The sequence below is a fragment of the Dermacentor variabilis genome, chromosome 3 (assembly GCF_050947875.1).
Source record: "Dermacentor variabilis isolate Ectoservices chromosome 3, ASM5094787v1, whole genome shotgun sequence".
NCBI classification, from domain to species: domain Eukaryota; kingdom Metazoa; phylum Arthropoda; class Arachnida; order Ixodida; family Ixodidae; genus Dermacentor; species Dermacentor variabilis.
This window is the reverse complement of record NC_134570.1, coordinates 104964257-104984524: the sequence shown is the minus strand read 5'-3', so window position 1 is coordinate 104984524 and position 20268 is coordinate 104964257. Positions and strand designations below refer to the sequence as shown.

Below are 20268 nucleotides of genomic sequence, written 5' to 3'. Positions count from 1 at the left end.
GTGTTCAAATGCTGTCATGATCTCTGAAGCGTTCAATGCATATTTTAAATCTATTTTTGTTGAAGATAACGGCATTAGCCCTAAGTTTCACTGTGGTAGTACTTCAGCATGTTTTCCAAAACTTCAGATAATGATTAGTGGAGTTCACAGCCTCTTGTTAAATATTGATACTAGTAAAAGTGCAGGACCAGATAACATTCCAAACACGTTTTTAAAAATATACTCAGAATACTGAGCGCGGTATCTGACTATCATCTTTCAAAAATCTGTCGAATCGCAAACTGGTCCCAGTGTCTGGAAAGTTGCTCAAGTTGTACCGATACACAAATCTGTCATTAGGCAAACAATTTCCATTTATAGACCAATCTCGTTATTATCTACTTGTTGTAAACTACTAGAACACATAATTCATAAGCATATTATACAGTACCTCAACGATAACAACATTCTTTCACATCATCAGCATGGTTTTAGATCGCGTTTTTCCATGGTTACGCAACTAATTGAATTCACTCACGACGTTGCTATACACTTAACAATCATGGCCAGATTGACGCCATATTTGTTGACTACTCCAAAGCGTTTGACAAGGTATGTCATGCAAAGTTACTTATGAAGCTTGACTCTTTATTCAGAGGCATACACGGCAATCACTTGCTTGGCTGAATAAGAGACTAATTGTATCTGCGGTCCCAGTTTGTCTCATTTAATCAGGCGCACTCATGCTCAGCCGGTATTTCTTGCGGCGTCCCGCAGGGCTCCGTATTGGGACCACTTTTATTCATTATTCACCTTAATGAAGTCGAGAGTGTTGTTACTAACTCTGCTGTTAAGCTCCGTTTGTATGCAGACGACTGTGTCTTGTACTCTAATATCGCCAGCGCCAATGCCCAGGAGATGCTCAATAACACGTTCAATGCCTTCTGCAATTGGAGCAAGACCTAGCAAATGGAAATCAACTTGGATAAAACGGTATCAATGACCTTTTCGAACAAAAAGGAACCCCTGAAATTTGCCTACAGTAATGATGAGAAGACTTTGACTTCTGTCACTGAGTTCAAGTATCTTGGTGTGAATTTTTCTTCCAACTTAAAATGGCACAAACACGTCGACTTCATCTGTTCCAGGGCTCTAAATTGACTTGGATATTTAAACAGAACACTAAAACCAGCAACCAAGGAATGCGAACTAGCAGCTTACAGATCCCTCGTGAGGCCCACTCTAGAATATGCATCTGTTGTCTGGTCACCCCACTGCGCATCTGATGTATCAAAGCTTGAGGCTGTGCAGAAGAAAGCTATTAGATTTATTTATAATCGATAGGATCGCAATTTCTCCCCTTCTCTGCATGCTGGCCTGCTATCGCTTGAGCCGTTGGCACATATGCGCACGTGTGAAAGGATTATAATGTTGCACAAAATTGTACATGCTTCTGTCATTGTCGACGTACCTGTGACATTTGTTGGCTCCTCGGCACGTGTAACGCAAAAAGCCAATCCCTTGAATATTGTTCCCTTTCGTGCTCACTTAGATAGCTTCAAATTTTCTTTCTTGCCATTTACCATTGAATTGTGGAACACGCTACATACTTATCTCCGAGAATTGCCACTTGAGCGTTTTGTGGACGAAGTTCGTTTACATGTGACATGTTGATTGTATGTTATCTTGATGTACTTACCCACTCCTGCTATGTCTCAATTTTGAGACAGCAATATTTGTAAATAAAAATAAATAACTAAATAAATAAATCAATAAACATGCGAATGTTGTGGGATCGTTCCGCAGCTGCGCCAAGTTGTTTTTTCATCCACTTCCATTTCAATTTATTTATCGTTTGTTTATTCCATTCATTAAACACTAGTAATTTCCCCTATGTTGTCATTGGCGTCAGTGTTTGTTGGTTTCTTATACGACTAATAAAGATCGGGCCTCTCGGTTAACCCCTTTCTTCTCGTTTAACGTCTATGTTTGCCGCACTCATAACTGCATCCAGGGCATCGAGCAAGAGATAAAACGGCGTACTTTTGAAGAAGATCTCTGTGTCGATGCTGAAAGAGAATTGAAAGAGAAAGGGAGTGAAAGAGAGTGAGGGACATAAACTCATTTTCTGAAACGGTAATGTGAGTCGGGATCTGGTTCATCCTAGCTGGCAGGATTCCTTATTCCAGGAACCCTTTTGCTTGTTGAAGTTTGGGCAAGTTGGTGTGACATTCCTTTACAAAAGCGGAAAGGACTAGGACGAGACGAGTGGACATACACAGTGCTGTGTATGTCCACTCGTCTCGTCCTAGTCCTTCCTCTGGCTTGGACTGCCTGATTGGCCCAGGCGAGGAGACTGCGTTGGTCGTCCAGGTGGTCAGAGGTAAGCTTAGCCTCCCACGTTTCAGTCGTGGTATGGACCTGCGGTGAGTTCGAGTGTTCTTGTGCTTGTATTAGGCGTTCTTCTTTGTAGTCACCTTGCGGAGCTTGTAAGGTTGGTTCTGTGGATGTGTCACGCAGTGGGCAATCCTGGACCATGTGTTGCTGGGCGCCTGTGACGTCGCAGTGGGTGCATGTGTACGGCTACTGCGTAGGATAGAGTGTGTTGCATAATTATTCCGTGTAAGTAAGTGTTCGTCTGTATGCGACGAAGGATGCCATCTTCCTCTTTGCTCACAGTTTTGTGTGGCGAAAACAACGGCATTCTGCTGAGTCGGTGTTGCTGCAGAGGCTCCGAGTACATTAGAGCGATGTCATCAACGTTGGGGGCCGGCCTGTTGTGGGATGACAGGAAAGCCCGGCTAGTATACTCGCGGGCAGTCGCACTTGCCGCCTCATTTCCTGTCATGCCTTGATGGCCTGGAATCCAGTTGATGGGAGCTTGCAGCTGGCAGCATGAGCGCGCATGAGGTGCCGGAGCGCGCCATATGTAAAAGGCAGCCGATTTGAATTAAGATGGCCGCAACGTTTTCAGCAACAACGACCTGGATAGGGAATACTGCCGCACCGCGCATGGCTTAATATAATAATTCAAATGAGGTGAGCTATTCCAAATAATAACTTCTGTTGTCTGAATAAAGACAGCAAAGTCGTAATCCGTCAAGGCGAGACGTGCTCGCAACCGTTCTCATAAATAATCTCCTGCAGGTGTTCGGCCGGTAACTTCGTTGTCTTCGCCACAGCCGTTCGTTTTTCAGGCCCAAGGTTATCCACACAAGTCACCATTTACATCTAGGTATCTGTGGACTACAGGAACCTTTGTTGTCACTTATAGTATTCCAATGAAACCTACAGGCCACATCTTCGAATAGGGAATTTTTGACGCACGTGCGAAAAAACAAACGCTTCGTTTCATTTGTATTCGAAATTTCAAATATTCGCACTACCCTTCACTACCATAAGGATTCAGCAGGCATCCGTAAAGTACGCGCCATAACAGACAAGACAATGTTGCTTCCTCGTGTCGAGTAAAACAGTGTAAAAGTTTGAAATTCATAGATGACTCGATGGCATATAGGCGTCACAGCGAAAGCTACCCTCTATTATAACACCTTGGATTGGGTGAGTACATAAGTCTGAACATAGCATCGAACGTGGCTGACGTGCGCTGTCTTTTGATGCGAAACGTCTTTCAGGTCGGTAAGCCTAGGGGTTCGCTTGTTAAAACCACATTTATTTATTCAAAGATACCTTGCAGGCCCCTGGAGGCATTGTAGAAGGGGGGAAGGGGAGGACACTGAAATATTATACAATAATTAGAATAAATATACGAATACATATAGAAAAAATATAGTGTAAGAAATGCGCTATGCGCTAACATACAGTAATGTTTTGTTAGAATGATACAAAGGAGAAACCACATGTTTTGAACGTAATACTTTTGTCACTCATATCTTTCCAACTGTAATATCCATGCGCTTGTCATAAGTATTGTCTTATAGTAGAATAAAGGAATATCTCGATTAGGAATCGTTCGCTTTCACAGATGGCGCTATCGTCGCGCCACGCGTGACACAATCGGAGATAAATTTAGCTTCTCGCTGGGGCCTTCAGACATCCATAGCTTGGCAGTGCGTTTGTGGATCCGTGCAGGAGCGGCCGCTTTTGATAAAGCTCACTAATACATTGTAGGTATAATCCATAAAGTCTCAAACTTTTGTTCAAGATGAGTTCAAAGGCTTACAAGAGGTGCAATGCCTTGTACAAATTTCCCATATGCTCAGTTATGCCACACGCGCGTTCAACACGCAGGATACAGAAATGGCGTGGAGAGACTCCAGCAGCAAAACAGAGGGATGTCCATTCGCGCTAACCGGCTTCGATCATGGTGGGTCGACTACGAGCACGATTGCAAAGTTAGACTCTGCGACCCCCCCCCCATCCTCACCCCAGTTGTATCATAAGTTTATCATGCAAAGTGCTCGACGCCTTAAGTTGTGTACTTTGTTACGTCATTTCTGTACCTCAGTGCGCAGACATCCTCTGAGCACGCAGAGCACGTTGCACCTAATCCACTGCGGCTTGAGTCCAATACAGCCTACCCAATATTCTTTGCTCTCTTTTTTTTTCTGAAGAGCGCAGGAGCATCGTAGAACATTAAAACATGAATCATAGTTTTTTCGGCTGGTTTGAGCAACTGTGTTCTCCTGATCGGGAAAATGTGCGGAATTGAGCCATAGAAACGGTTAAAATTTATTTTTATTTTGTTAATGACTACGTTAGTGAAGGTCACCCGACCACGCCGTCATACCACGCCAGGCTGAGCATAGACAAGAACAGCGGACTACGTATTCATATGTTGAACCTAGAGTTCGTATATACAGCAAAGAGATGGCCGGATATATCAGCATGCAGACATTGCTTACGCTGCAGACAATGCTAGCCTAGCGAACCAGCTAATATAGCACGGAAGTTTGGTCCACAATGTGGCCCCAGTTCTTTGTTCTTTCTCACTTATTATGTTTCTCTAAGGGCAAATGGACCGATCAATTTAGGAGACCTTGAAATTGAACTGTTGTCGCAACATGCGTTGCGACAACCGTAGTTACGAACTGGCAAAACGCACGAATGTTCTCGCCTCTGCGTTTACCACTCTCTTTCCTTGATTCTGGGATGTTACCACAAGAAAACACGGGACTTGAAGAAAAGGACAGCACGAAGTGGTTGTTGTCTCTTTCTTGATCGCTTTGTGGCTTGTTAGGTGCGTGCGACATTGTGGCTTGATGACAACTTTATGACTCCGTACCCACATGTACTCTCACAAATGACACCGTTCAAGGGTCAACGCGCCGCAACGCCCCTAAGTACTCTTTTAGTACACTCACGGGGCGGAGCTGGACTGCCATTCTGGACAGTGAGTGCGTACGTTACACAGGGCGTACGAACCACAGACGAAGGACGAAAGCAACACAGGACAGGCAATTCGTTGCTCGCACATGCTGTTATAAAACATACGCGATCATTTCAAACAAATTAGTTAGCTTGCAGTCATTCTTAAGTGTATTTCTGCGCGGATCACTTTCCTGCACCCACCTGCCGAGCTTCACGATGAACGTCTCAAATCCATCGGCATACGGGTGCCTACTTGGACGTGGCTCTTGATAGTAAGTGCCTGTTCGCTCTCTTGTGGCTTAGGATGCGACTCGTACGGCTAGCAGTGACCTCATATGCACACTGTTGAGACTACAGAATTGCGCGTTGCACCATTGGCAACCAGCTATAGGTCTGGATGTATACAGGAGCCTGATCGTACCACGAGTACTGTCTTGACTAGTTTTTCGTCCCTTTTCTTCTTTTTTTTTGCTAAATGGATTTCTGAGAGAAACCTTGTTACTGCGCATTGCCGTGCACGAAAGCTGGATGAAGCAGCCACCGTTGCCTGCGCGCAAACAATGGCTTAGATCTATATGGCGAGGTTGCTTTACGGGCTATCGCATCTCTCGATCCTGGCATCACGTTGTGTCCTGGTGAATTTCCAGCACGTAAGTAAGTGTCATCGGTGGCCTCAACTGTTTAGGATGAGGCATTTAAGTCGACCTTGCGTATCTTTTGGAGTTGCGTATATAGGTGTCATAGGTCCCGAAATATTTTGTATAATTTTATTCGGGATACCAAACTGGCGAGACCCAGATTCGGTGTCCTGTAGCAAGCATCTTCAGCGCATAATGAAGCAATTTCATGACGCATTTGTTTGATAGGCTATGGGTGGGAGTCTGTTCTAAATAAAATGCGTCTGCCCTAGGAACATCGGATGTCTTGCTCTTGATTGCAGAAGACGGGTACTTAATATTCACAACGCCGCTTCTATGGATGTACTAAATCCATCCTCGAGATTGAAAATAGAAGTCACTGGAAAGGCGGGGGGGAGGGGGGGTTGAGGGAGGTGGTCTCAAGCTAGCTACAAAATGTTCTTACGCCAAAACTTTTCGTGTCGGCAGGCGTCAGCCAATCGCGATGCCGGGCCTACTGTTGCCGATGACAGTCGGCCAATGTCAAATAGCTATTAAAAACGAAAAGCTGTGCAAATGCGGCTGCTGCAGCCCACATCTAGAGTCGGAGACCAGACGTGCGCCTTAGCATAAGCTATGATCCCAAAACGTACAAATAAAGTGCCTTGAAGCAACCGCTTTTTCTTGTAAAATGGATTTCACATTCCGAACGCTATGTGGTGTTGCATACAGCGCAAGGAAAAAATGCAACATGCGAGAATTGGCAAAGCAGAGCTGATGGCAGATTTAGCAGCTATCTTTATTAGAGTGAACCATCACAGACAATGTAGGTTACTGGCTACTCCTATTCTGAGGACGATGAACAATGCTGGAATCAAAACAAGGAAGATCATGATCGTTCATCCATTTTGTGACCGCTTCTTCGAATAGACCTATAGGCTTCTAAGATAGGAATACGGGTGGCTAACTGAGACACATACGTCATAGTGTGGAAATACCGACTTTCCGGTGGTACGGACGCAGCAACAGATAGTGGAGTTACGCGATGTACGCTTCCAGCAGCTTATGCAGCTATCAGGAGTGCGGATTGAACACTCGTTCAAATCCTGAGGCGGGATGGGATTTGTTTTTCTTTCCAGGCTGGTGGCGGATTTTCATACGGAGGTAAAACACGATCGTGAAGATTTACGAGTCCGTTGGAGGCGCCTTTATTGTCTCTAAGAGCGACAAGAAAAGACCACTACAATCCCTTATTTCACCGAACTCTTTCTTTGGACACCAAGCCCTTGTTCTTAAAGGACGAGCAGATCTGTCTCTCATCGCAGCCAGCAAAGGCTAGCAGCTATGTTACCATCACCTGCACAGGGGCGCAGGCGAGGACACGAGCCATCAGTTGCGAGTTTCATGTTCGTGACTATTGTCGCGCTGCTCCCCCTTTTAGCGCAAGGGACTAGAGCAGAGACTGAGCTGCCGACGAAAGTATACAATGACCAGGATTTGGCAGGCATGCTGTCGATAGGTACAACCACCGACAAGCCTAAGGAAGGAATTGAATACGCGGGACTGCTGCGAGACATGGTTGACTGCGGCATCTACAAGTTACCGCGGTCACTGCTGAGAAAGATGATGGAAGCCGACATCCAACCAGAGTGCAGCTTGGCGCTGCTCCGGAGCTACAGAGCCATGCTAAACTTCGAGCCATGGGTTCTGAGACGTGAGTACTTGGGGAATAGCAACGTTCCTTATGCCAGTTATGTACTGTCACCATTAATTCCTTCGCGAAGAAGTCGGAAATGACTGGATTGAGTCCTTGTGTTACCATGTTCACCTGTATTTGTAGAAGCGGCACAATTCAAGTTTGAAAACCTACATTCCTGACGGCACCTGCCGTGGTTGCTTAGCGACTTTGGCGTTGCGCTGCTAAACATCAAATTGAACGATCAAATCTCGGTTGCAGCGCCCGCAATTCGATGAGGGCGAAATGGAACAACGTCCGTGTACCATGCATTGGGCGCACTTTAGAGAACCCCAGGTGGTAGAAATTAACCAGCCTAATGGCGCTGATAGTAGGCGCCCCGGGCTCAATATATCAAATGCGCATGAAGGGGAAAAGAAAATGAACGGGTAGGTAACAGTTATTTTCTCTCTCATGAACCTTCCTCCATCTTGCGGGTGACCGCAGAACTTATTTACCACATCCAGTGTTCCTGTGCTTCTAATTGTGGATTAATTCGACCCCACGCTGCGATCTGCTAGCCTCCTAATTAGCTCTGACGGTAATGCGACCTACTCGCAGAGGCGTTCGCCACAGGTTTTAATCCACGATCAGGACGAATTCTCTTCAATTGTGAAGCTTTCATAACGAGAGATCTATCTGGGTTTATTTTGTCGCTTCGGGGCTACAATCGAGCGGTTGACAATTTTTCTAGTCCACGAACTATTCGCCGCCTATAGCAGACTTCCACAGAACTGTTTTATGAGGGAGTAAATGTGCATCAGTGCGGGTCAGTAAGTTTCGCGTGTTTGTTACAAAGAATAATTGTCTTTACGCGGTTTAGTTTCATTGGTGTGCGGCTATTGTCAAAACAACCTGACCATACCTACTAACTGTGGTTCACAGCTGCCTGATTCACTGTGACACCGACGCCGAGTTTGTCGCGTTATGACATTTTTCATTGACTGCGGAGAGAAAGCATTTGCCACTCTCCAGAATGTGAGTGTTAGCGATATTCTTTATTAGGCTTCTTTCACTGCTAACTCGTGCACTTACACTGTCCGCACGCCGCAATTGGAGGCGTAGCTGGAAAGCCAGACTGTGTGCCTATCAGTAGGAGGGGCGTTAATTAAATTATGGGGTTTTACGTACGAAAACTACGATCTGATTACGAGGCACGCCGTAGTGGAGAACTCGGGAAATTTTGACCCCTGGGGGTTCTTTAACGTGCATCTAAATCTAAGTACACGTGTGTTTTCGCCTCCATCGAAATGCGACCGCCGTGGCCGGGATTCGATCCCGCGACCTCGTGATCAGCAGCCCTACACCATAGCCACTGAGCAACCACGGCGGGTAGGAGGGGCGTTGATAAAGTTAGTATTCACGCTAACATGTATTTAGAACAGGGATGGATGATAGGTACCAAACTGAGGGCACGTCTATGTTGGTCTAGCGGGTCAAGAAACTTCGGTGTACTACCGCAATATACCGCTGGCACATCAAAACGAAAATGACAGCTTCCATCGGGAAAGTTGGTTTGAGTACGAGAAGTGATTCGGCTTTCTGCATTTCAAGGGACACAATTCCCAAGAGATTTTTGCGTATACCGTATACCGACAACAGCTCGGCATGTACCCAACTCAAGGGCACAACCTTAGGCACAATAGTCGAAAGATAGCCGCACAAAGGCCTACCATCATCTAGCTTGATGAGACTCGTGGACACTTGCGAAATGGCAAGGGAAATCACGTCTACCTGCGGCATCAAACTGACAAGTTATCAAGTTATTGTTGACGACGCTCAGACTTCAAAGAATAGTTCTCGTGTTTTGTTTTTTCCTTATGACGGATATTTGCTGCGAAACGCTGTGATTATGATAATAATCAATGGCCCACAAAATGTTACAAGTAAGTTTCGCTCTGCGTGCAGTGTTCGACGCGTCGGGGAAGTTCCCCCCGGGTATATTCCAGGGCACGCACATGGACGCCGGCGCCTTCGACCAGTGTCTGGAGACGGTGATCCGTCGTGAGAACGGTGACGTGTTCTCGCGGGGACAGTACTGCAATCTGCTAGCTTACTCCGACAACGCCACTGCCCTGAAAGACACCATCGAGTCCTTCTCAAACAACCTGCACCCGAGGGTAAAGCGTTTGTCAACGCGGCAGCTGCGTTATGCTTCCGATCGGGTGTGCGAGTTTTCCGACTGCATTCGAAGTGTCTTGAAAACAAGTGCGGGACATGCGGAGATCCGGTTGCATAACAAGGCTGGCGGTAAATTTATCCTTAAGCATGCTACACGCTGCTTTGCTCTCGGCGTGCCCAATTACAAGGCCAAAGTGGGGAACGATTCGCGCCCGTACACAGTTTCACACATGCACGGCAGCCACCACCGCGAATGCTAGATACAGGCACTTTCACCATTCGTATTCACAACAAAATACTGCGTCAAATATGAAAGAACGACGTAAGGACACGTCGTGTAACTTGATTTAACATGAAGTTGCATGCCTTTATATGACAAAATATGACGTGTATATTAAGTGAAAGTCGTCAAAGATCTCAACCTATGGCGCACCGTTTGCGTTCGCGACGACAGTGTAGTACATCGAGCAAACAGTCATTATACATGTACACAAAAAATGCATGATGTGACGTAATCTTACATCAACAACTTACGCTTGTAATGTATTAAATGACTGTTTTGTAGAAAGCATAGCGGATACGAACCAATTGCTGTGCGCAACACGCAAAGTGATTCTCAATAACCACACTGATTGTCTTCAGAAACGGTGCCTTCTAATTACATGAAACAGTGTGGAGGAACAAACGATCTGTTTGTTTTTGTGACTAAGCACAATCAGCTGCGGAAGGATGTAGTGCAGTGGCTCCATTGAAGCTTGGCAACGTTTGTGGGTTTTTTTTGCGCAGCCCACTGCATCCTTTGAATAAGGGCAGGTATGATCCTTCTAGGCCACTTGTGTCTGTGCGGCTCCCGTCAATTACGAATCTTTCTTTATAAGGGAGGCATCACAGTGCTGTTGTGGTTACGATTACCGTTCTCACTGATGCTGCTCGTTCCAGATTCTCTTCTACAAGGATTACATTTCGGCCGAAGACGTGCCTATCCTTCGCCTGGGAATTTGCTTCACTGACGAATGCAGCCGCGACGATTTGCAGGCTTTGGTGAACGTAGGTATGGCAAGTCTCTGTATAAGCTGAAACACCTGATTTTATTACGTAGTACATGTGTCCCATTGATGCGTACTATGCGAAGGGTGCAAGATGTTAAAATGTATATTTTGTGGGATCTTATTACCCCATAGCACCGCGTAACAGACCACACTAATCGCTGACATGCCACTTTAAACGGAAAAGTATGAAAGAATTAAAATATGCCGATACAACGTCCAGCAGGTGTCGGTTTAAGGGTAACTTTGATGGCTGTGAGTATGTAGTGACCGTTTGCAAGTATTTAGCACGTCACCCGGTCGGATACATTTTTGATCGGCAAACGCCTTGCTAAACCTAGATTTGTGTTCCAACATGTAATCCCGCGTATGACAATGCAGGAATTACGATGACGGTGTGATGGTAATAGCGTGAATGCGACGGAATGACGACAATGGAACGACTACGGCAGCATGACGGTGATAGAATGAGACAAAGGCGTGACGATTACCATATGACTACGCTGCAATTACCACGACTAAAGGATGAGCCTATAACGACCACGATGGTATACGACGACGGCTGGATGACATCGACGCAATAACGACGAGAACATAACGAAAACACAATGACGATAATGGTACGGTGACAGATGAATGGAAACGACCGGCGACGACATGACGATATGGGATGACGACGATGTTATGACAACGATGGCTGGACCATGGTGGCATGATGATAATGAGATGCCGACGCTGGATTGACGGCGACCACATGACCATGACGGCGTGACGATGGCATGATATTTTAGGGTGACGGAGCTGCACTGACGTCAACAAAATAACGTCAACAAAATGACGATGAAACGACCACGGCGGCTTCGCGACAACGGTTACCAGTAATGCACGACGGTGACTGTGACAACGACTGTATGACTATGGCATGACGTCCTGAGATGATGAAGCTGAAATTACGACGATGGAACGAACAAGACGGCATCGTGACTACGGTATGACCCCGCATCCATGATGACTGTATGGCGACAACGCAGTGGCAACGATGCCATGACGTCAAGAAAGTGGGGGCGATTGCAGGATGACCATAGAATGACGATTAATGATTAACGTAGTATGATGACGACAGGAGTTCGTCATCATAGTACCTTAATGTAGGCATTACGGGATCAGGGTGTAGACGAGCCGTATGTAAAAATACTGAAAGATATCTATAGCGCCTCCACAACCACCGTAGTCCTCCGTAAAGAAAGCAGCAAAATCACAACAAAGAAGGATGTCAGGGAGTTAAGATCTCTCGAATGCTATTCACAGCGTGTTTACAGGAGGTATTCAGAGACCTGGTTTGGGAAGAATTGGGAATAAGAGTTAATGGTGAATACCTTAGTAACTTTCTATTCGCTGATGGTATTGCCTTGCTTATTAACTCATGGGACCAGTTGCAATGCATGCTCACTGACCTGGAGAGGCAAAGCCGAAGGGTGGGTCTAAAGATTAATCTGCCGAAAACTAAAGTAATGTTTAACAGTCTCGGAAGAGAACAGCAGTTTACGATAGGTAGCGAGGCACTGGAAGTGGTAAGGGAATACATCCACTTAGGACAGGTAGTGACCGCGGAGCCGGACCATGAGACCGAAATAATCAGAAGAATAAAAATGGGCTGAGGTGCATTTGGCTGGGATTCTCAGATCATGAACAGCAGGTTGCCATTATCCCTCAAGAGAAAAGTGTATAACAGCTGTGTCTTACCAGTACTCACGTACGGGGCAGAAACCTGGAGGCTTACGAAAACGGTTCTACTTAAATTGAGGACGACGCAACGAGCTATGGAAAGAAAAATGATGGTGTAATGTTAAGGGATAAGAAAAGAGCAGATTGGGCGAGGGAACAAACGAGAGTTAATGACATCTTAGTTGAAATAAACAAAAAGATGGGCATAAGCAGGGCATGTAATGAGGAGGGAAGATATTCGATGTCATTAAGGTTTACGGACTGGATTCCAAGGGAAGGGAAGCGTAGCAGAGGGCGGTAGAAAGTTAGGTGGGCCGATGAGATTAATAAGTTTGCAAGGACCCCCCAGTCTCCTAGTCTGGGGGCCTTTACGGTAATAAGGTGAAGTGAAGGGAAGAAGCGACAACACGGCCACAATTAGCACATGACCGGGGCAGTTGGAGAAGTATGGGAGAGGCCTTTACCCTGCATTGGGTGTAGCTAGGCTGATGATGATAACGCTTGTGCTGCTGCTGATGATGATGCCAGTATGATGACGACAGTGTGATAACAGTATTATAACTACATAACGATGACGACTGGATGATTACGGCGATGTCAGGATGACGGCGGGCTGATGATGGAATGACAATAATTGAATCATGAATACGGAATAACGATGACGTAATTACGATGACAGTTTGGCGACGGAGGCGTGATGACAATGAAATGACAACTCAGTGGTGACGACAGAGTGAAGACGGTGGAAAAATGGCAAAGGTTTGACAACGAAGTAATGATCGCAATAGGGCGAATGCGATTAAATGAAGAATATGGCAGGATGACGGTGGTACGAGGATGATGGCATGCTTGTGTGGGAGCTCAAGCATGCCACCTACGTAGATCCCTCATTGACTAATTGCGCAAGGGAGCAGCCAGGTTCGAAAACCTGAAAAACTTATTTTTTAAAAATTCTGTTCCTGGTATGCATATCCCGCACGCTTTAACAGGTGAAGACGCCTTCATTTGATCAAAGCAACAAGCCAATTGGAGTGTTGCTATTTTGCAACAAAGGCAACAATCGCGTATTAGTGTTTCTGGGCTTGTCTAAACAATATTTCTCACATGGTGACGGTCTATGTAAATAGTCTCCTTCTGCAAAAACTGACGTGGCACTTGCTTAGGCTGAAATGTTTAGCTCGTGAAGCCACTACAAAAATGTGCGTTTTCTATACTTTCAGTGAAGCCTCCGGTGCTGCGCCTTGAGGTGTCGAACTGTGTAACGGCGGAGCCGCAACCTTGGGACAGAACGCAGATAGCAATCGTGTGAGTTGTCTCCTATCATGTTTTGCAGCACCACAGATAGTTGAAAAGATGCTGGGAGCGAGACAAAAGATTAGTTATTGATCATTTATTTATTTATTTATTTTGTACTTCGTAGATAAACATACGCAGTCATTGACAGCAGTATCGACTCTTGTGTGCATGAGTGGGGAAGAGGGAGATAGCAAAGAGAGGAAAGGCAGGGAGGTCAACCAGACGAGCGTCCGGTTTGCTACCCTACACTAGGGGAAGGGAAAGGGGGAACAGAACGAGGAAAGCGGGATAGAGGGAACACTGTGTGCACGCAACAAAGCGCCTTGATATCAGTCGAGTCCAAGCAAGGGCCCCGCCGATACATTAGGCTGCAGTCATTCTGCTGCCTTAGGCTAATGTTGGTGCTTCCCCATAGCTGGTGATGCACCTTGAAGTCACCTGTAAAGGCCAAGGAGCCACTGGTCGTCAACAGTAGGTCGCAAGTACATGGCAGCCTATCGTTAAAGTAAAACCCTGCTTTTTTTTTTACTTCAGTGCGAATGGAGAAAATGCTGACAAATCTATGCATATGACGCGAACATAACAAAAAAGCATCAGAACGTGAAAAAAAGTAAGCACATAAAGCCTCTATAAAGCTAGAACAGGTTAGCGTTCAGCTTAACTGCGAGCACCACGTAGCAGACCACACTAATGTATGGCATGCCACTCCAAACGGGAAAGTATGAAAGAACTAAAATATGCCGAGAAGTAGCAGAACAGCAGAAAAGTAGGAGAACAAAGTTTAAGAATATGCGCTATTACCGTATTAAGTGTCTCCGATCGCTTGTATGAAATCGGACGAAAGGGAGTGAGCAAAATCTATACTTAGGCATGTCAGTAGGCGTGAAGAAAGGCGCAATAATAAGAGTATCAAGACCATAGGTTATCGACAGCTCAGCAAAATGAATTTTGCTGCTGTCGGAAAGTTGACACAGTGAATGTACAAAAGAAAGCAGTACTTTTAGTGACTGAGTGTGTCGTCTTTCGAAAAGTAATTCTAACATAAGCGAACAAGAAATCGCAGTCCTAGCATGGACAACTGAATTTGAGGGCATTATTTTTAAAGGGGGGGAGCAGAGGGCGGCTCCTCCTACGGTATTCATATCGCACTGTATTAATATTATGGTTCCAAACTAGTGAAGCATGGTCCAATATGGAATGGAGCATTGTTTTATTATATGGTTTCGTGTCGATACATTAGTACAATACCACAATAAAATAGCGCATAGTTATTTCAGGTTAGTTTCGGTGTTGTTAGGCTGAGGAACTGTTTCCGGTGGGCCGGCTGACAGTAATATTTCTCGTGTGCACTTCTAGCTTTTGTCTGTTTAAAGCGCTCCTCACCAGGCCCCATAGCAAATTTTGTTTACACGCTGGAAGTTGTGACGTGCCCTCTGGGCCGCGTTCTGTCGCAAACATTTTTCAAATCGGCTCATTAATAGGCGAGATAGAAATGTTTCAGTGTCGCGAACCCATGATTTCAGGAGGCGAGCTTCTCTGCAAAACATATACGCTCTCCCGACTTGACCCGTCCAGCCTCTGCAAGCGAAATTCCTGCCCTGCGTTCTCTCATACCGGACCTCGCGAATCACGTCACGCATACGCCACGGGCCCCGCCTTCATTTTTTTTTCTCCTCCCTTTTTTTTTTTTGCGGCTCTGCGCACTTCCGCTGACGGCGACGCGTGCGAGCTGTTGCGACGGTCTCGTTTCGAGCATGATATGATTTTGCGCGCTGTGCATGATGGCACCGGATTAGCGGTATCAGTCTGTGCTGCAAGAATACTGAGGCAGACATAAGTGGATCACAGAGCATGATCCCATGCTGGAACACGGTAGAAAAAGACATAGTGTCGGTGTATGCGCGCGCGACAGCACGACGTGGTAACAAGCAGACGAAATGGAAGCACACCTCTCTTGCTTCGGTGCGAAGTAAAACAAGAACGTGCAGACATACGGTTTGTGTGTTTTATTATTTCTCTAAGCTTTAATTCGTCTATTCCAGCAACATATTGCACACATAACGGATGTCGGCTTGAATAATTCTGGAAGTCACGTGTCACCTCGAGCGACCTCACAGCGCGAACACGTGTACGTAGGCACAGTAGCTTGGAGCGCGGCGGCAGCAAGGAGAAGGAAAAACAGCGTTCGGTTTGAAATACCAGACCTTTCCGCGGCGCGTAGCGATATAATGCTTTGCAGACATGATCGTTATCGCGCATTGTATACTCTCCGCTTGTCAGCTCAAATGGGCCAGACCTAGTGAGAGCTTACGTAAGGGCTTTATGTAAGAACTTACATTTGTAATGAGGCGCTACAGCCCGACGCAGCAAAGGCAATGCAGAAAGCGAGATAGCAAAATTAAAAGTGAAGGCAGGGATATTGAGCAGAAAAGCGCGTGGTCGGTTACCCTACGCTGGGGAAAAGGGAATTGAGGGACAGAAAGGAAGATGAGACGCTCTTATTCCGTTCACGTGCGCGGTCAGCACCACTTAATCAACATGCATTCGCACACAGTAGTTGAAAAGAGAGAGTAATACACAATGTATACGTAGATGTTTGTTCATCGAGCAGCCGACTAGTCTGCAGCACTTGACGTCGCCAGAGCGAAGGACTTAGATTGGAAGGGATGCAAAAGAAGGAAGTACCGGATGGTAAAAAAAAAGGAAAAGCACCAATAGGCGGATTGCATCTGGGGCCGGATTCACAGAGCTCTTTGTTTTTAAGTGCTGCTTGCCACTGATCAGGCGAATTTGCTAATGATATATCCAACCTGATGATTGGATGGTATTTACTCTTACGAATATTCTCAGGGCAAGAACTTTCTTGTGTATACGGGACCGGATGTGTTGTGGAGCATACTTTTTGACAATAGTGTTCCAATTATGTTGATGTTCCCTCCGTTTCGTACACATAATGGGGTGTATATTGTACACTATTTGCACTGACCCTCTTAGGCAGCATGCCTTATTTACGTGCTCATGGAAGACTAAATTTTTAACTAAGACATGGAACGGAATCTTTCGTCTGTTTAGACGTATCCTTTAGGTGTTCCGTTTCCCACATTTTTTTTCATAAGGAAGAGACGCTGACGTTACGTCAACTGTATAGCAACGAAATGTTTCGCCTAAGAGAGGATGATCGCGAGCAGGATGAACTTGACGTATGCCAAAATTTGAAAATTATACTAGGGGCAGTCCTGACCTCTACTGAAGCAAGAACCTATATACTAAAGTATGGTCGGCTCACGCAAAAAAATACCCTCGTTTAGCTCTGCTAGGCTGTGAACGCATTGCATGAACTTACGAAGCTATCAATCCGGAACACATGAGGCCAATGGTAATTCCGTCCTTGTTGGATGGATAGCGTAGTTGCAAACTTGCACCCAAGGGAGAACTGTTATTGACTTTATGCCATGGCCCGTTCCGGTAGCTTAGCAGCTATGATATTACGTTGCCGAACTCGAGGTCCCGCTTTCAATCCCGGCCGTGGTCGCAGCGTTTAGACGGGGGCGAAATGCGAAAACGCTCGTGTTTGAGATTGAGCTGCTTGTCAAAGAATCACAGGTGGCGAAATTTAACCGTAGTTCCCCACTAAGGTGCACCTTATATTGAGATAACAGTTCTGGCACGTCAGCCTCCAAAAATAGGATCTAATTTTAAATACCTTTATTTAACGAGCCCCTTAAGTGCCAGCCATGCTGGCTTGCACTGAAATGGATCATTTGAAAGCGTCCAGGCCACAGTGTGAATACTTTGCGTGGTTACATTTTTTTATGAAGGGAAGGCCTGCAAACGCGGCAAACACTTCCAAACAGGGACGTCAGCAGCGCCATCTATGAACAGAAAGGTCGCACAGTTGTGTCTGACAGTACGCTAGGAAAGATGTGCGCCCCAGTGCGGAGAAAAAAAAAGGCCGACCGAACTGCAAGAAACAGACGTTATGTAAAGCACGTCACCAAGTTCCCCGAATGCCATATCGGCGTATTTAGTTTATAAGGTTTAATACAACGGCGGTCGTTTTTACGTTGGGCTGCCAAGTCTACCATCGATTTAGTGAGCCTAAACGTTTGTTTACCGGTGGAACACCGTCTAATATTTTGTTACGCTGCCGCGATTTTAAGTGCACTCCGAAATTTGCAGAGAACAGTTTCGTTCATTCACGTAAACGCAGAAGCGCGTCTTGTGGGCGGGGCCCACCCTGGTAGCTTAGAGGCTATGGCATTGCTCTACTAAACTCCAGGGCGCGATTTTGGTTCCGGCCGAGGCGGACGCATTTTTCAGGGGGAGAAATGCAAAGAAAAAAAAAACCGTCGTGTACTTAAATATAGATGCTTAAATATAGGTGCCCGTTAAGGAACCCACAGGGAGTCAGGTCACTTCAGCGCGCCTGATAATCAGATCATGGTTTTGGCACGGGAGAGTCCAGAATGTCATTCAATTTTTTTGTATTGCAAGGATATGACATTTTATTAATAGCGGTAGCGTGTGCGCAAGTAAGGCCAAATTTCTCTTCCGCATAAAGGAATTGTCGTACCTAACAGTTATTACTGACTCCCCGCGCGGGTCGTCAATTGACGGGCTAGCTCTGCTTTTCCTTCAGTATGCGCAGATAAGTTTTATTTGTTCCTTCTTTACCGCCAGTGTGCGACCTTTCGTTGGTGGTCGACGTTTTGGCTGTCCGTGTCATTCCTCTACATTTGTCTGGGTTTGCGCATCTCCGCTTCAGTTACATGAAAATTACCACCCTGCGTCAACTATGTGTCGTTAATTTCCTGGTTAGTGAACCGAATTGCAGTTGAAATTTTAGTGATTTCTCTACTTGCACTATTAGACCGTGGTCATTAAGGAAAACTAAATGCAATGCGAAGACGCGCTCATCAGCCATTGTCCCGCAATATTGGTTCCCTCAACGAGGGTTTCTTTCAAACATGGTTGTTAGGTTCAGTAGTCGAAGATATCCCTAAGTCTATGGGATCGGCATGTACTGAGAATTGTTGTTTCTAAAGTTCCGTAGCTGAAGTCAATCACTGTCTTGTTCACTGACGAATCAATTGACCTAATGTGGCTTTCGCCTGCAGGATTTTTTTTAGCGTGCTGCTAGTGATTATCTTCGGAGCTACATGCGTGGACGAAATATTGAAGAACAAACTAAAGGACAAGAAGGAAATGAGTACGTGTTTTCTTTTACATTCAGTTTTCTACGGTTCAGCACAAGTACTAGCACCCACATACATGTGCTGTACTTGCCGACCGCATCATCGGCTTTTCGTATCTCCGAATTTCTTTAATGCCTACCTATTCGGCAATTCTAAAACGCGCGATCTTTTTTCGGCACTCATAAGGCTAACTCTCACTCATACCATCATACAATACTGATTGCAATGAATAAATAAACGGTTGGAAATGTTTTGGTGTATTTTCACAAAAGACTAGAAAAGCATTACGCCAGGCATGTCGCCTGCAAAGAAGTTTTTTTCAGGACACCACCGTAAATTTTTGTGCAAACATTATGGGAAATAAAAAGATAACAAACTGCTTGAGTTGGCTTGGATGCCCAACACAAGTCCATTGGCTGTATTAGGGCAGGATAAAATTATATACATGCACGCACTAATGTACACATGTATGCCTAGCAATACTTGTGCATTGTAATGTTGAGCGAAGAGATAAGGCGCAAATCAAAGCATATTCTTGGTATTAACATCGACTGCCTGAAGGCAGCCAATTAGTTCTTTCTATAAAACTTCCTGTCCGTTAAACTTCAGTTTTAATTAAATTCTGGTGGTTGCTGCACCAGCGGTAGAAGTTAAAGCTTTTGTATTTCGTTGTTAGTACAGTTCTTAAATACATGACAAATACAAATTCTGATTGACTGATCATATAGTTGATGGTAGTGTGCTTTTGTCTATATGGTATGGTGAGCCTCATGTCATATTTTCTAAAGCAAACTTCCATTTACGACAAAGGTTATGATGAGCCATCGAATAAAGCGAAATATGCTTTTTCAAAGAGATTAGCATTGTAAAAAAGACTCGCTCAAAAAACGCATTATGAATGAATAATTTGCTATAGAAAAACCTATAGTTCAGTTCTGTAAATATTTCCCCTGTTCTTGGCAATAAATTCGCATTTGATTGATTGATTGAGCCAGATCCCCGAACTATGATTACAGAAATAAATAAAGAAAAGAAAATGTAATTACGCTGTCTGACGTTGGCAGGTAAATGGGAAGAAATAGAATGATGTTCGATAGCTGTAATCGTCATGGAGAGCTTACAAACAATGAACTGGGTTATTAAAGAAATCTAGTGTGACCTCTGACCACCACTATAAAGTTATCAAAACAAAGATATAACCCAGAGGAAGGAGAACGTACGTT

The 20268-nt window shown here is 45.3% G+C and overlaps 1 protein-coding gene across 2 annotated transcripts in view; it reads left to right on the top strand.

The window, feature by feature from the left end:
• Positions 1-5514: 5514 nt before the first annotated feature.
• The window catches only part of LOC142576129 (nose resistant to fluoxetine protein 6-like), a 40809-nt gene continuing 26055 nt past the window's right edge, over positions 5515-20268 (top strand). The window contains exons 1-6 of one of the 2 annotated variants that reach the window (XM_075686089.1): positions 5515-5582; positions 7067-7641; positions 9571-9782; positions 10723-10834; positions 13775-13859; positions 18968-19059. In XM_075686089.1, coding sequence (XP_075542204.1) covers positions 7272-7641; positions 9571-9782; positions 10723-10834; positions 13775-13859; positions 18968-19059 — 871 coding nt within the window. In that variant the 5' untranslated portion in view covers positions 5515-5582; positions 7067-7271. Of the gene's footprint in view, positions 5583-5626; positions 5961-7066; positions 7642-9570; positions 9783-10722; positions 10835-13774; positions 13860-18967; positions 19060-20268 lie in introns of those variants that run through there. The other variant, XM_075686090.1, reaches the window with a different exon arrangement.